The sequence below is a fragment of the Perca fluviatilis genome, chromosome 9 (genome assembly GCF_010015445.1).
Source record: "Perca fluviatilis chromosome 9, GENO_Pfluv_1.0, whole genome shotgun sequence".
NCBI classification, from domain to species: domain Eukaryota; kingdom Metazoa; phylum Chordata; class Actinopteri; order Perciformes; family Percidae; genus Perca; species Perca fluviatilis.
Window position 1 is genome coordinate 25153579 of NC_053120.1, and position 13871 is coordinate 25167449.

Consider the following 13871-nt stretch of genomic DNA (forward strand, 5'->3'; position numbering starts at 1 on the left):
AATCTAATACGCAGCAACAACTCAGGTCTCTAGTCTCTCAGTGTTCCTTCCTTGTGTTTCACATTCTCATTTTCTCCCAATTCCTCAAAATAGATTTTCTATTTATAGTGTTTTAACCATACTTCTCTTATGTCCTATTACAGAGATGAGGTACAATACAACTCAAAGGGACCTTATACCCTAGTATTTGTTGTAGCACTTTACATATTATTTCCAAAAAAAACATGTGAGTAATCCACATCAAACTCTCTCCAATGTATCTGACGTCTATGTAACTGCTTACTATTAAACTTGGGTGTAGTAAAAAAAAGAAAAATTCCTTGAGAATTTTTTTTTAGTTGCAGGTATCCAAGGCACACCAAGCTATATTCGTTTCACTGCCCATTACTTAAATCTCTGGTCATATTCAGCTGTTTGGAAGTGACTATTGTATGCTACCCATTTGTATCTTTCTGTGTTTTCTACATTTTTTCTATATTTTAAACCACAAATATAACGTATATGCAGGTATTTCATCAATATTGAGTTTAAATTTCTTTTAACACTTTTCATATGTTACACTTTCACAACACATGCTAGAATGTAAGTTAATTATGGCATAAATACCTCTTATCCTTTGCTTTTGGGCTTAAATACAACATATGATATGACACCATTAGTAGCACCAGCCTCTGTGGTTGAGCAATTCAAAATGTGAGTGAAAGAGACTGGCCATGTCTCAAAATATTGATGAGCCATGGAGTATTTGTTCCAAAACAGAAGAACAGGCCAGCAAGTGAGGTCTGACCGCCAGCAATCCCAACACCTGGCAAGGCAATCACCGAGTCATGGTGGTCATCAACAGCCATGTCAACATTCCTGCAGATGTATTAGGGAGATTTTGTGCTTTCAGGCAGTAAAAATCATGCTTACGGCGCCTTTGGTCAAACACAAACAAATTACACCACTATAATTTATCTTTAATTGCTTATACACATTTCATATCAACATTTTAGCTGCTGGACTCTACTCTGTTATTTAAGTTTAGAAGGAAGTTTCTTTGGTTTGTATTTCACAACCATATCATGTTAACCTGTCATCTTGTCATACAAAGGCTGCAAAAACCATTACAAACCACTGCAAACGGAAACTTTTGTTCATCACATGTGGCCTTTAAACTTCCATTTTTCTAATTGATGAATTTGACCGCCACCAAATGTCAACACTACTTTGGATTGGGAACAGGAGAGAGATAAATCGATTATAACAATCTTAAAGACAAGAGAAATTCCCCGTTTATGAACACATCTGTCCTTGTTTTCTGCCTGTACCCCATCCAGGCTCCCTGTTGCTCTCTGTTATTGTTGCTGGAACTCAGCGCACCATTGACGACCATGAACGCTCAACTTGTCTTTGAATGTCATACCGGGGCCTCTGAGTCTTGGCTTTTCCCCCTCTGTTTCTGAGTGGATGTTGCTTGCTCTCTTGTTTTAAATGGTTTAAAGCCCCAAGGAGCTCGCTCGTGAGCCGATGCCAAAGCATTCAGGGATGCAGTGTTATTCAAGGCCAGCAAAGATGTTGCAGGTTGGCATTCAGGATCCCCATTTACATGAGCTTCACTTTGTTGCAGGCCCAATAGGATGCATGGAAGAGGTGGGGCAAAGTGGGCAGCTATCCCATCATTAACACTTGTGGAGCAGAAAATGAGTCATGCTTCCAGGCAGAGCTAAACTTGTTTTCCTGTTCGCCGGTTATAAGTCTGCACTTATTCACATGGCTGCAGCGAGACTTACGAGAAGCCCCTCTCTGTTTTATAGAGCATAATTAGAGTGTTCCCTGATTAACCAGAGGAAGCACTCATCATAGTTTTAGTGCAGAGGTTTACATGCTCCTGCTATTATGCTGAATGGCCGATATACCTCTGCATATTCCTCTCACACAGAGCGGTCTCCCTGAACTCGACCAGAGGCACTTCAGAGCCAATAAACAACATCTTCAGAACATAATCCTCTACTAACCAGTAAAGAGTGCCATCAGATCCTCTCACTCTCCCTCCACAAGGAACTAGCGATGAAATTGAGGCAATCACAGCCATTATTTGTCGACTGTTTTGCCGGTCTGGTAGCAGATGTTGGGGCTAAAGGGGAAAACATTTAAGGTCTGTGATTGATGATTTGGGGGTAATGAATCAAGCTTGTAACCATTTCAGAGTGCTGTCAGATCAGGCCCCAGCATGCTTCCACTTGAGAACAGCTGGGCCTGGAAACGGCAAAACCAGGAGCACCGATCTTTTCCCTTCCTTTCATCTCCTCCTGTCCTCCCCTCTTGTCGCTGGTGAACTTCTCAAGACAGCGCGCCACTCTCCTTGTGGATGCTGGGAAAGAAATCAGACAAACGGAGCAGAAGATGGAGAGAGTAGATTTATTGTGTTGGGAGAACAAGTGGAGATCCAGTATAAGCTCTCTTAACAACAATCAGTGTCTAGTTCTTGATTTCACTATGATTTCTCGTCTCTCTGGAGTAACGTTTTGAGATTAAACCAGTGGAAACTTGTCAAGGCAGCTGATGGAAAGGTCAGATGTTTTACAGCAGATCTGTTGACTGCTATGTGCAAGTGCTGCTCCAAAGAATGGTAGACAACATGCACAATGTGGTGACAAATTGACACAGATTTCAGGAAAATTGTACTCAAGCAGATATGGCTGAACACAAGCTGCTTCCTAAATGAAAAGACATACAGTATACTTATTTTCCCAGTTTTATACGACTGCAAAAAATGGCTATTAAAACAACAACAACTACAAAACATGACATTTTAAGACATCGACTTGGGCATTGGAAATTTATTATGGCCATTTTTCACTAAGAATAAAAAATAATTATTAATTGCAGCCTTAGTTTGCATTCTGAATAGGAAAAATGGATCAGTGTTTGATTGAAGTCCACAGCTTGAAACAGTAGAAAAGTTGGCAACATGCAGCCAGCTTCAGGATAAAATAATGCCCCCCCCCACAGTCCACTGTGTCAACAAAATGTTAATCAAATGTGATTTACAAATACTCAATGATTGAATAGTGAAAGACACATTGGACATTTTGGAACAGAGTCAGGAAATGATACTATTTTCTTTTATTCTGCACATCTCCAGCAGTGTGTAAGACATTTTAAAACAATGACACTGATACAGTACAATGTACATACATATGTGCACATGCAGAAATACATGACATATACATCTACATGTACTCACATAACCATAAACGTGAGTGTCAGCATGCACAATCACACGAAACAGAGGCTATACAGTAACCCTATTCCCCCTTTTAAATTCCCTACTGTTTTAAGTCACCGTTCACACACATGTAACATTTTAGTTTATTATTGTGTATTAAGAACAAACAGCTGAAAGGACAAACAAAGCCAATCCCCGCGGCAGCACAAAACAATGTACCCTAAATTACAAACAGCGCAAACACAGAACATTTTCTTTTACAAAGCTCTCTGATTGGATGAAGGTTGTCAAAACAAAATCCCGTTGCCATGAAATGGCTTTTAATTTGCTCAAAGCAAAGATGGAGCGCAGGGCCCTAGAGTTTATTTGGCACATTTACCGAATTAGCTTTGTTTGTCTTTCAGGCCTGTACCCTGGCTCCAGCACCCCCCATCACAGTGCCCCAGTGGAGCTCCTCTCCCCTACCCCCAACCCCACCTCCGTCTCCACCACGGACCTGCCCTCCCGACAACACAGACTGGACCGGGACCTTGGCAGCCCTCATCACCTGTCCCCACTGGCTGCCATGGACGGCACAAGAGACGGGTGAGTCCTTCATGGATGTATTCAGCTTCGGAGATGCGTCATGTTTACTCTGTCCCTGTTAAAGTAGGCAGAGGCAGGACATATTAAACCTGGTTAATGTGTACATTTTCGCGATTAATGAGCGGAAAATCCAACCAACAGTCATGTCACATTCACGTCTCATGACCAAAACTTCTTCTGGTCGGCCTCTGCAGTAAAGTCATGTGACATCCACAGTCATTAAGGTTAAACTTCTCTAGCTCAATGAACAAGAACATGAACACTTTGTCTCAAACAAAACAGAATACATTTACCATTTTCACACATTAACAGGTTAGCATGCGTATAACTCTACAAACACACACAGGCCAGTTGAACTTTCTTCCTCTATACTTCCTGCTGACAGTATTATGATCCTCACGCTGATTTTGACCCACTGCGCTTCCATTGTTTTTCACCTATTTATCATCCTGAATCAAGGCAGATCCGCAGGGCCAACCCAGTTAGATCATGTTAGGTTAAGCCTCTCGGTCCTGCTGACAAACCCTTTTGGCTGTTTTATTGGAAAGAAACTCAACTCCACAACCCCTAAAGACATCCCTTGTGGGAAGAGGGGCTGTGCTGGTCACCACAGGGTCAATGTGACACATCACCAGCTCTATTTCTGGCACTGGACTCGGTGTTCATAAGGTCCCCCATCTCCACTGGATAGGACAGCATCAGCGCGATGACCAAACCGCTTGGCCGGACATGATTCACACTTTAATGAGAGTAAACTGTGATAGGATCATCGTTTGGTGTTTATGTTCTGAGCTGTTTTATCCTCAAATGACATGAACCAACACATTTGAAGACCGAGAACATTACCAAACAATTCCCAAATCTACTCGTTTGAATTGTTTTACAGACAATCAGACACTTGATTTGTTGGGGTATGATACACCAAATACAAACAATGTCCTGCATTAAATTATGCCATCTTAAAAGGGGCTGCATCTTCCAGATAATTGTGAAAATAAGTTCAACTGGGGATACTTTAAAAGAGAAAGCAATAACACACAAATTCAGTATTATTTTGTAAGTGTGCCAGTATTGCTACATCTTTGGAAAGGAAGAAAATTAATCTATTCAGTCCTGTTTTAATTTTCTTGTAAATTTAATGAAGAAATGTATTGACTGTAAGGAGAATACGTGGATTGTTGAAACAGTTTTAGAAAGCTACCTCTCACTTTAGATATTAGAGTATCCAAGTGTGTGTGTGTGTGTGTGTGTGTGTGTGTGTGCGTACGTACGTGCGCGGGTGTGTGTGCATGCGTGCGTGAGGCACAGCATGTTTCCTATTAGTGCACATGATTTCCCCCCAGAGCCAACAGAGCTACAGAACGCGGGTCTCGTCAGGAGGCCCAGTGTGTACTGTACTAAACAATGTGCCGAAAACCAGGGAGGTAGAAAAGGAAAACAGTCTTTTACAGTTTAATAACATTGAGAAAGAGTGGATGGAATCAAGCATCGTAAACCCTGTGTTACAAAAGTTATTGTGTTACGTAAACATGCTTTCTTTTAACTCTGTGGTCTGCTCTATGGGTGTCTGTATGTGTATATACCCTTTTATGGGAGTGTATACAGCATAGACGCGTGACAGAATGAGGTTTGATGCCTTTCTTACTCTAAGAGCTGTGCATGCATTTGTACTCGTATGTGTGAGTGAGAGGAGTTTACATATAGTTATCCAGGAAACACACATGATTGCATGTGATTGGGGTGTGAGGCACAGCAGACTGCTCGACTTCCAGCACAAACAGTGCAGCAGGCCGGCGCGGCAAAACCGTCTAGATGTAAACGTCCGAGCGCCACTCAGAGACGCCAGGTCGGCCTGGAAGCATCTGGGAGGTGATGTGTTGTTTCAAGCCTTGAAAGCAGGAGGAGAACGCTGTCGAAATTGCGTTGCGGTTTCAGTGCCTCTTTCTCCGCGGCATGCACAATTACCAGCGCGAGGAGAGAAATGGAAAGTGAAAAGGACCTGAGTAGGGGATGCTGTAACAGCGGTTACACAGGCAGGGTGACATTATTGGATGTGAGACGCGGGACTGTTCCTTTGGTTTCTTGATGAGGAACATCTGAACATTGTGTGTGTGTGTGAAAAGGTGATTGGTTGGCAGTGAGAATCCCCTTTTTCCTAACATATGTAATTTAAGTGCCTATTATGCCATATAAGTAATCTCCCGTGTTCCTTCCCCACCTTAAGCTCCTACATACTTGTGACGTGATGACAATGCATTAAAATTGCAGCAATTTCCAAATTTACAGATTTCATCAAATCAAGATGTTTGACCTAAAAGCAGCCATAAATGAACACACACACATACTGTAGTGCCATATCTGTTCATCACACAGTGTGGACGGAGGGCGGGGTGAGGAGTCAAAAAGCGAGTTGTTGCAGGGGACCTGCAGTACAACCAGCCGGGCATGAAACGTCTACTCACATTTGCCTGAAGATGGAGCATTTGATTTACATGTTTAAAGCCTTGAGTATACAGGCTGCTGCCAAAGTCAATATCAGCGCCGCACTTGTTTTTCCCAAACGGTTTAGCAGGACATTAAACATTTTGACAAAATTATCAAACTAACCTGCCTCTAGTGTGGCAGCCTCTGACCTCATAGCTAAATGTGTTTACTCTGGCTCAAATGGGCCATTTAGACTCTTTTTACTTTGTAAATACCAGTGTCATTTTTCTGAAGCTAATATTAAAACATGCCAGTTTAAATACATTTGGCGATCGGCATGGCGCGAGTGCTTGTGTGAGTGAGAGTGTGTCTGTAGGGCCTCTCTCATAGAAATGACTGTTCGATCATGGCGGCCTGTGCTCACAGAGAGATGGGTGGTAAATGTTGTCATTCACTGCCTCAGCCATATGTGGTTATATAATTGCAGAGGGGAGAGTCTACAGCCTTTACCTGCTTATTGATATTAGAGCCCCTCTGCAAATATTAGTTTGAGGTGGTTTGATACCTCAGCAGTGATTGACACAGGCTAATTGAATTAGAGTGGCGGCACAGAGCTACATTAAGAGTTCCTGCTCTGATGGGGGACGTTCACGGCTCGTAACTCTACACTCTCTGTCTTCCAGCCATTATCATTCTACAATGATCCAGAACGAGTGTCAGTCTCACAGCCCGAACAGAAACATTTTTGAGGTCGTCGCTCATGACAGTATGTGGTCAGTCACTCATTTTGTGGTGCTCGGTTATTAATGTGTAGTCTTCAATTAACCCGACTACACAAACGGTTAACTCGCAGAAAATATTTGCATGACTTACTGTCAAATTCCTCTGGGAAGGACTGTGATTAAAGACGGATCCTTTGTGTTGAGGGCAGTTATCTTTTTCTTGGACTAACGGGGGAGCTTTCGGGGGCCCCAAAAAATATCCCAAGCCCTGGCTGTGCTCTTCACACTGGGGCCTGCAGGGATGGCTTAGCTTTAGATTAGCTTTAGCCAGGATGCTGTAGTCTGTCTCTCAAGCACAGCTTTAGCTTGCTAACCAGAACCAGAAGTGTTCCCACCGATCTGCGCCAAAGAAGCCCCCGTCATCCATCAGAGGGGCTTAATGGTCGGCGAGATGAGAGGCGAGGCAGAGGGTGTTTGTGGAGAACGTTAGGGTCTGTGGAGGACAGGGTCTGATCCTCGCTCCCCAGTGGGACAGTTAGCTTCAGGTGGAGGAAGACTAACGAGGAGCAGAGCAGGACTGCTCATGAATCTTTAGGTTTCTTTCCATCCCATCATGCCTCAGTACAAAGAGCCCAGACTCCAAGGGCAGCTTCTCTTTAACACAAGAGTGCATCAACATGAAGTAATGTTTCTGGACAATGGTCGCAGTCAACGTCCGTGTCCGCATACCTGAACACAAGTCATTTTGTCTGGACTTGTGTGGCTTCAGGGCAGCAAACAGTCCAAGTTGGAAGTCCTTTTCATCTTCTTGTTGTAAGATCGGTGTTTAGTCATGAACTTCTGTGCTGAATCAAAACTTATTCCCAGAATGACATCAGCGTTCCCATATTACTCACAGACACATTTACTGGGCCACTCAAGTCAAAGTCAGCTGTGTTCTCGCAGTGAGCAAAGAATGAGGTCTCATAAACCTTCTAGCTCATCACATCCCTCTCCTCCCGGCACTATCGTCATGCAATAAAGGTCATGTCCATCTGTTATAGTAGACAGGACACAAGGGTATTTTACACATCTGTCCACACTCTCTCTGACCTCCAAACCTTCTGAATATTTATTAAATTTAGTCCATCAATCTGATCGCCTCACCTTAAAATCCCCTCCAACTCAACCTTCAGGAATCAACAGGTCAGCGGTCAAATCCCCCTTTCATTGCAGTGGGACAGGAGTGGGTGGGCTGGCTGGAAAAAGCAGTAGTGCATGATGGTCAGTGAAGATGAATATCAGGAGAGAGATTAATGTGACATATGAAAGATTCCCCTCATACCTTGAGCCTGAGTTGCTAGCAAGCTAGAGACCAACGAGAGTAGGGCCGGGGGCAGCTGGCAGTGATTAGCTTATGATTCACTTTAGCTGCACATAGAGGCAGCTTGTAAAAATATGAACAGTATAACTGTTTCCTGAGTTTGTGCTGACAGCAGCTCCTGGGGGAATGCTGGTCTCTGGAAGGAACACATGGCCACGCACTGGGCCAGTGCCAACCCATGGATTAGCCACGCTCGCTAACAGCTAGCTTCTCCAGAGCTAGACTAACACAAGGTGCCACACAAGCTTCCTCAGTTTTGTAGAGATGGACATGGTGGTTAAGTGCAGTCCATATACGATCAAACACCTAAATGTAATACCCAGATTAACATGTTGATGAGTAGTAGACCGAAAACCTTCAAAGTAGAACAATTGTGTTACCCAGCTGTTTCTCCCAAATGCTTCAGTCCTACTGCATCACCTACATGTTAATGTTAATTCTGCAGAATGTGAGATTTGGAGAGTCCCTCTTTTTTTTCAAAGTTATTAATTAGCAATGGTGTCTGAAGCATTTAGATATTTGACATACCAGCAATACCACACTATAAAAATATCCCATCATAAGTAAAAGTGTTTTTACTTGAGTAGTAAAAAGTATTGGTAGCTAAATGTACTTAAGATATTTAAAGTAAAAGTCTTCATTAGGTGGCAAAATGGCCTCTCTCCATGTTATATTGCATTGTTGGATTATTATTACTGATTATTTAGCTGGTTGAGATGGAGTTTATTTTATGACTTTATATATATATATATATATATATATATATATATATATATATATATAATATATATAATGTTGGGTAGTTCAATCTTCAAGAATACATCATATTTTATAAGCTGTCAATTAATTGAATGGAGTAAAAAGTAGTTTCCCTCTGATATTTAGTGGAGTAGAAACATAGAGTTGTATAAAATAGAAGTACTCAAGTACCTCAAAACTGTACTTACAGTAGGTACAGCTTTTAAGTTAATGTCCTGAGTTACTTTCCACCACTGGTCGGTATAATAAAAAATCCCAGATTTAGATGACCGATTACATATCATTATGTGTTCATTGGCTCAAGGCCTAACTGTCCCCCACATTTCATGGGACCCATTCATGTGTTTATGAGACAGGCAAACAAAAGGAAGACATACAGGAGCAAAATCGTGACCTCTTTTATAAAGAGTAAAAAAGAGTATTACAGTTTCACGATGATCTCAATTGATGAAGTCAGAAACACTGGGGGCCTAAGCTATGTCCTGCAGCTCTGTAATGTTAAATAAATTCAGCATGGAGGCAAGAACGAGCCGCAGCTTCTCGCACTTTCATTTGACATCGTTTACCATCTTCCTTCATCGGCCGCTCTCTGCCAAATGCCCTTCACAAAGCCACTGCCAGCTACTGAGTACTGGGTTTGACGTCCCTCATGCATGGAGCAGTAGATCATATAGTAGGCTCCAGCCAGGCCAGCAGTGAGCAGTCATCTGAGGGCTCGGCTGCCTCCAGCAACACTCTGTCATCACATTCATATAGCGCTTAGTGCAAACCATATGCTTCCACAGTACAGCGGTGCATAGTAACACAGCAGCAGTTTATGTGTTGGCATTCCTGATATGCAGTCTTGAGAGGGTACTAAGTAGCTGTTGAGTATTTGGGAAGGTGATTGGCCAGCTCTGTTTTTAAATGTCGGTCTGTTGGCTAGCAGTCTAGATTTGGACCATGTTGCCGTTCCATTAAGTTAATGTCAAGTGTACAACATTAAGTCATTAGATCAATGGTCTTTTTCAGTTTCTTGTTAACTTTCACATTTAACGTTTAAGTGGTTCTTACTGCTCCTGGCTAAATATGTCACCTTGATCTTATGAAGGTGTGAACAAGACGCACATTAAATAACTTTTATAGCATGAAGACTAGCCTGGAGAGTTATACTAAAATGTCATAGTATAGTATGTTGAAAAAGTCATAGTATATCATGTAGAAAAACACCATTAAAAAGTCATAGTATAATATGTCGAAAAAAAGTGATAATAAGTCATAGTATAGTATGTTGAAAAAAGTGATATAAATGTCATAGTATAGTATGTTGAAAATGTCATAGTATAGTATGTCGAAAATAGTCTTAGTATAATATGTCAAAAAACGTGATAAAAAAGTCATAGTATAGTATGTCGAAAATAGTCTTAGTATAGCATGTCAAAAAAGGGATAAAAAGTCATAGTATAGTATGTTGCAAATGTCATAGTATAGTATGTCAAAAAAGTGATAAAAAAATCATAGTATAGTATGTCGGAAAAAGAGATAAAAAAAGTCTCAGTATAGTATGTCGAAAAAAGCTTTAAAAAACGTCGTAGTATAGTATGTTGAAAATGTCATAGTATAGTATGTTGAAAATAGTCTTAGTATAGTATGTCAAAAAACGTGATAAAAAAGTCATAGTATAGTATGTCAAAAATAGTCTTAGTATAGCATGTCAAAAAAGGGATAAAAAGTCATAGTATAGTATGTTGAAAATGTCATAGTATAGTATGTTGAAAATGTCATAGTATAGTATGTTGAAAATAGTCTTAGTATAGAATGTCAAAAAAGGGATAAAAAGTCATAGTATAGTATGTCGAAAAAAGTCATAGTATAGCATGTCGAAAAAAATTATACAAAAAGTCATAGTATAGTATGTCGAAAAAAGTCATAGTATAGTATGTTGAAAATAGTCTTAGTATAGCATGTCAAAAAAGCGATAAAAAACATCATAGTATAGTATGTTGAAAAAATTCATAGGGCCCTATCTTGCACTCAGCGCAATTGCCTTTGTACACCGACGCATGTATCATTCCTATTTTGCACCCCACGCACAGCGGACTTTTCCCTCCACAGACGCACGTCGGTAAATTAGGGAATGTATTTGCGCTCCCGGGGGCGGTTCAGCGAAAAGAGGAGGCGTGTTCACATTTTTGAAAACCATACATAATTACAAAGAAAAATATACTGAAAATGCGCTTCAGGTGTTTGGATAGGTCAGGAGACATTTTACAGTACAATCCTCAAAAAGTCGCAGCATTCTTTGTGGCTTGTTGGGTTTTACACATTTCCATGAATCATGGATGTGTTGATGACATAAATGAGGAAATATTAGAGGACTTAAGGAGACATGATGTTGAACTACGGTGTGATTGGACACTCAAGCGGAATCTGGTCCGGGAGTGGCAATGCGCGATGCACTCCTGATGGAGCGGGTGGACGGAGATGGAGTGGGGGGAGGAGGAAGCGGCACAACAGGTGCAGGTGGTGCGTTTGGAGGCCTACGCTCCTTGGCTGCAGCAATCCTCTCCAGACTTGAGGAGATGTGTCCGAGAGGCCGCAGCAATATCGCCACCCGGACAAGACGGGCATTTATTACTTTGCCCCATCCCGGACAGCTCCCGCTGGCGTGCGCCAAACAAATCCGCCGTCATAATAGCAATCCGCCATGGAACAAGCGTGCCTGCTCGCAAAGGGAATGAGAGATGACGCTCTGATTGGTTATTTTCCGTTCACTCACACCACACCTAACTACCGCTGGACCAACCCATTTAAGATTTGCGTCGGGCGCAGGAGTCATTTATCCTGCCGGTATAATAGCAACAGCGCCCGAGATCCGCCCACAAAGCTACTTGCGTTTTGCGTTTCACACTTGCGTTTCAGATCGTTAAAATAGGGCTCATAGTATGTCGAAAATGTCATAGTATAGTATGTCGAAAATAGTCTTAGTATAGTATGTTGAAAAAAGGGATAAAAAAGTCATATTATAGTATGTCGAAAAAAGTCATAGTATAGTATGTCGGAAATGTCATAGTATGTCGAAAAAAGTGATGAAAAAGTCATAGTATAGTATGTCCAAAAAAAGTCTTAGTATAGTATATCCAAAAAAGCAATAAAAAACGTCACAGTATAGTATGTCGAAAATGTCATAGTATGGTATGTCGAAAATAGTCTTAGTATAGTATGTCCAAAAAAAGCGATAAAAAACGTCATATGTCATAATGTCCAAAAAAGGGATAAAAAAGTCATGGTATATCATGCTGAAAAACATGATAAAAAAGTCATAGTATAGTATGTTGAAAGAAGTCATAGTATAGTATGTCGAAAAAAGTGATAAAAAAGTCATAGTATAGTATGTCGAAAATAGTCTTACTATAGCATGTCAAAAAAGGGATAAAAAAAGTCATAGTATAGTATGTTGAAAAAAGTCATAGTATAGTATGTCGAAAATAGTCTTAGTATAGTATGTTGAAAAAAGGGATAAAAAAGTCATAGTATAGTATGTCAAAAAAAGGGATAAAAAAAGTCATAGTATAGTATGTCAAAAAAGTCATAGTATAGCATGTCAAAAATAGGATAAAAAAGTCATAGTATAGTATGTCAAAAAAGACATAGTATAGTATGTCGAAAATAGTCTTAGTATAGTATTTTTAAAAAAGGGATAAAAAAGTCATAGTATAGTATGTCGAAAAAAGTCATAGTATAGCATGTCGAAAAAAATTATACAAAAAGTCATAGTATAGTATGTCGAAAAAAGTCATAGTATAGTATGTCGAAAATAGTCTTAGTATAGCATGTCAAAAAAAGGGGTAAAAAAAGTCATAGTATAGTATGTCGAAAAAATTATACAAAAAGTCATAGTATAGTATGTCGAAAATGTCATAGTATAGTATGTCGAAAATAGTCTTAGTATAGTATGTTGAAAAAGGGATAAAAAAAGTCATAGTATAGTATGTCGAAAAAAGTCATAGTATAGCATGTCGAAAATGTCATATTATGTCGAAAAAAGTGATGAAAAAGTCATAGTATAGTATGTCGAAAATAGTCTTAGTATAGCATGTCAAAAAAAGGGATAAAAAAAGTCATAGTATAGTATGTCGATAAAAGTGATAAAAAAGTCATAGTATAGTATGTCGATAAAAGTGCTAAAAAAAAGTCATAGTATAGTATGTCGAAAATAGTGTTAGTATAGTATGTCAAAAAAAGGGATAAAAAAAGTCATAGTATAGTATGTCGAAATTTGTCTTAGTATAGTATGTTGAAAAAAGGGATAAAATAAGTCATAGTATAGTATGTCGAAAAAAGTCATAGTATAGTATGTCGAAAATAGTCTTTGTATAGCATGTCGAAAATAGTCTTAGTATAGTATGTTGAAAAAGGGATAAAAAAGTCATAGTATAGTATATCGAAAAAAGTGATGAAAAAGTCATAGTATAGTATGTCGAAAATGTCATAGTATAGTATGTCGAAAATAGTCTTAGTATAGTATGTCCAAAAAAAGCGATAAAAAACGTCATATGTCATAATGTCCAAAAAAGTGATAAAAAAGTCATGGTATATCATGCTGAAAAACATGATAAAAAAGTCATAGTATAGTATGTCGAAAGAAGTCATAGTATAGTATGTCGAAAAAAGTGATAAAAAAGTCATAGTCTAGTATGTCGAAAATAGTCTTACTATAGCATGTCAAAAAAGGGATAAAAAAAGTCATAGTATAGTATGTTGAAAAAAGGGATAAAAAAGTCATAGTACAGTATGTCAAAAAAAGGGATAAAAAAAGTCATAGTAT

General features: G+C 39.8%; 1 protein-coding gene across 2 annotated transcripts in view; it reads left to right on the forward strand.

Moving 5' to 3' along the window:
* The window catches only part of LOC120565286 (zinc finger protein GLIS1), an 81916-nt gene that overhangs the window by 56741 nt on the left and 11304 nt on the right, over window positions 1-13871 (forward strand). For both annotated transcript variants that reach the window (XM_039810945.1, XM_039810944.1), the window contains exon 8: window positions 3616-3796. In XM_039810945.1, coding sequence (XP_039666879.1) covers window positions 3616-3796 — 181 coding nt within the window. The remainder of the gene's footprint in view (window positions 1-3615; window positions 3797-13871) is intronic.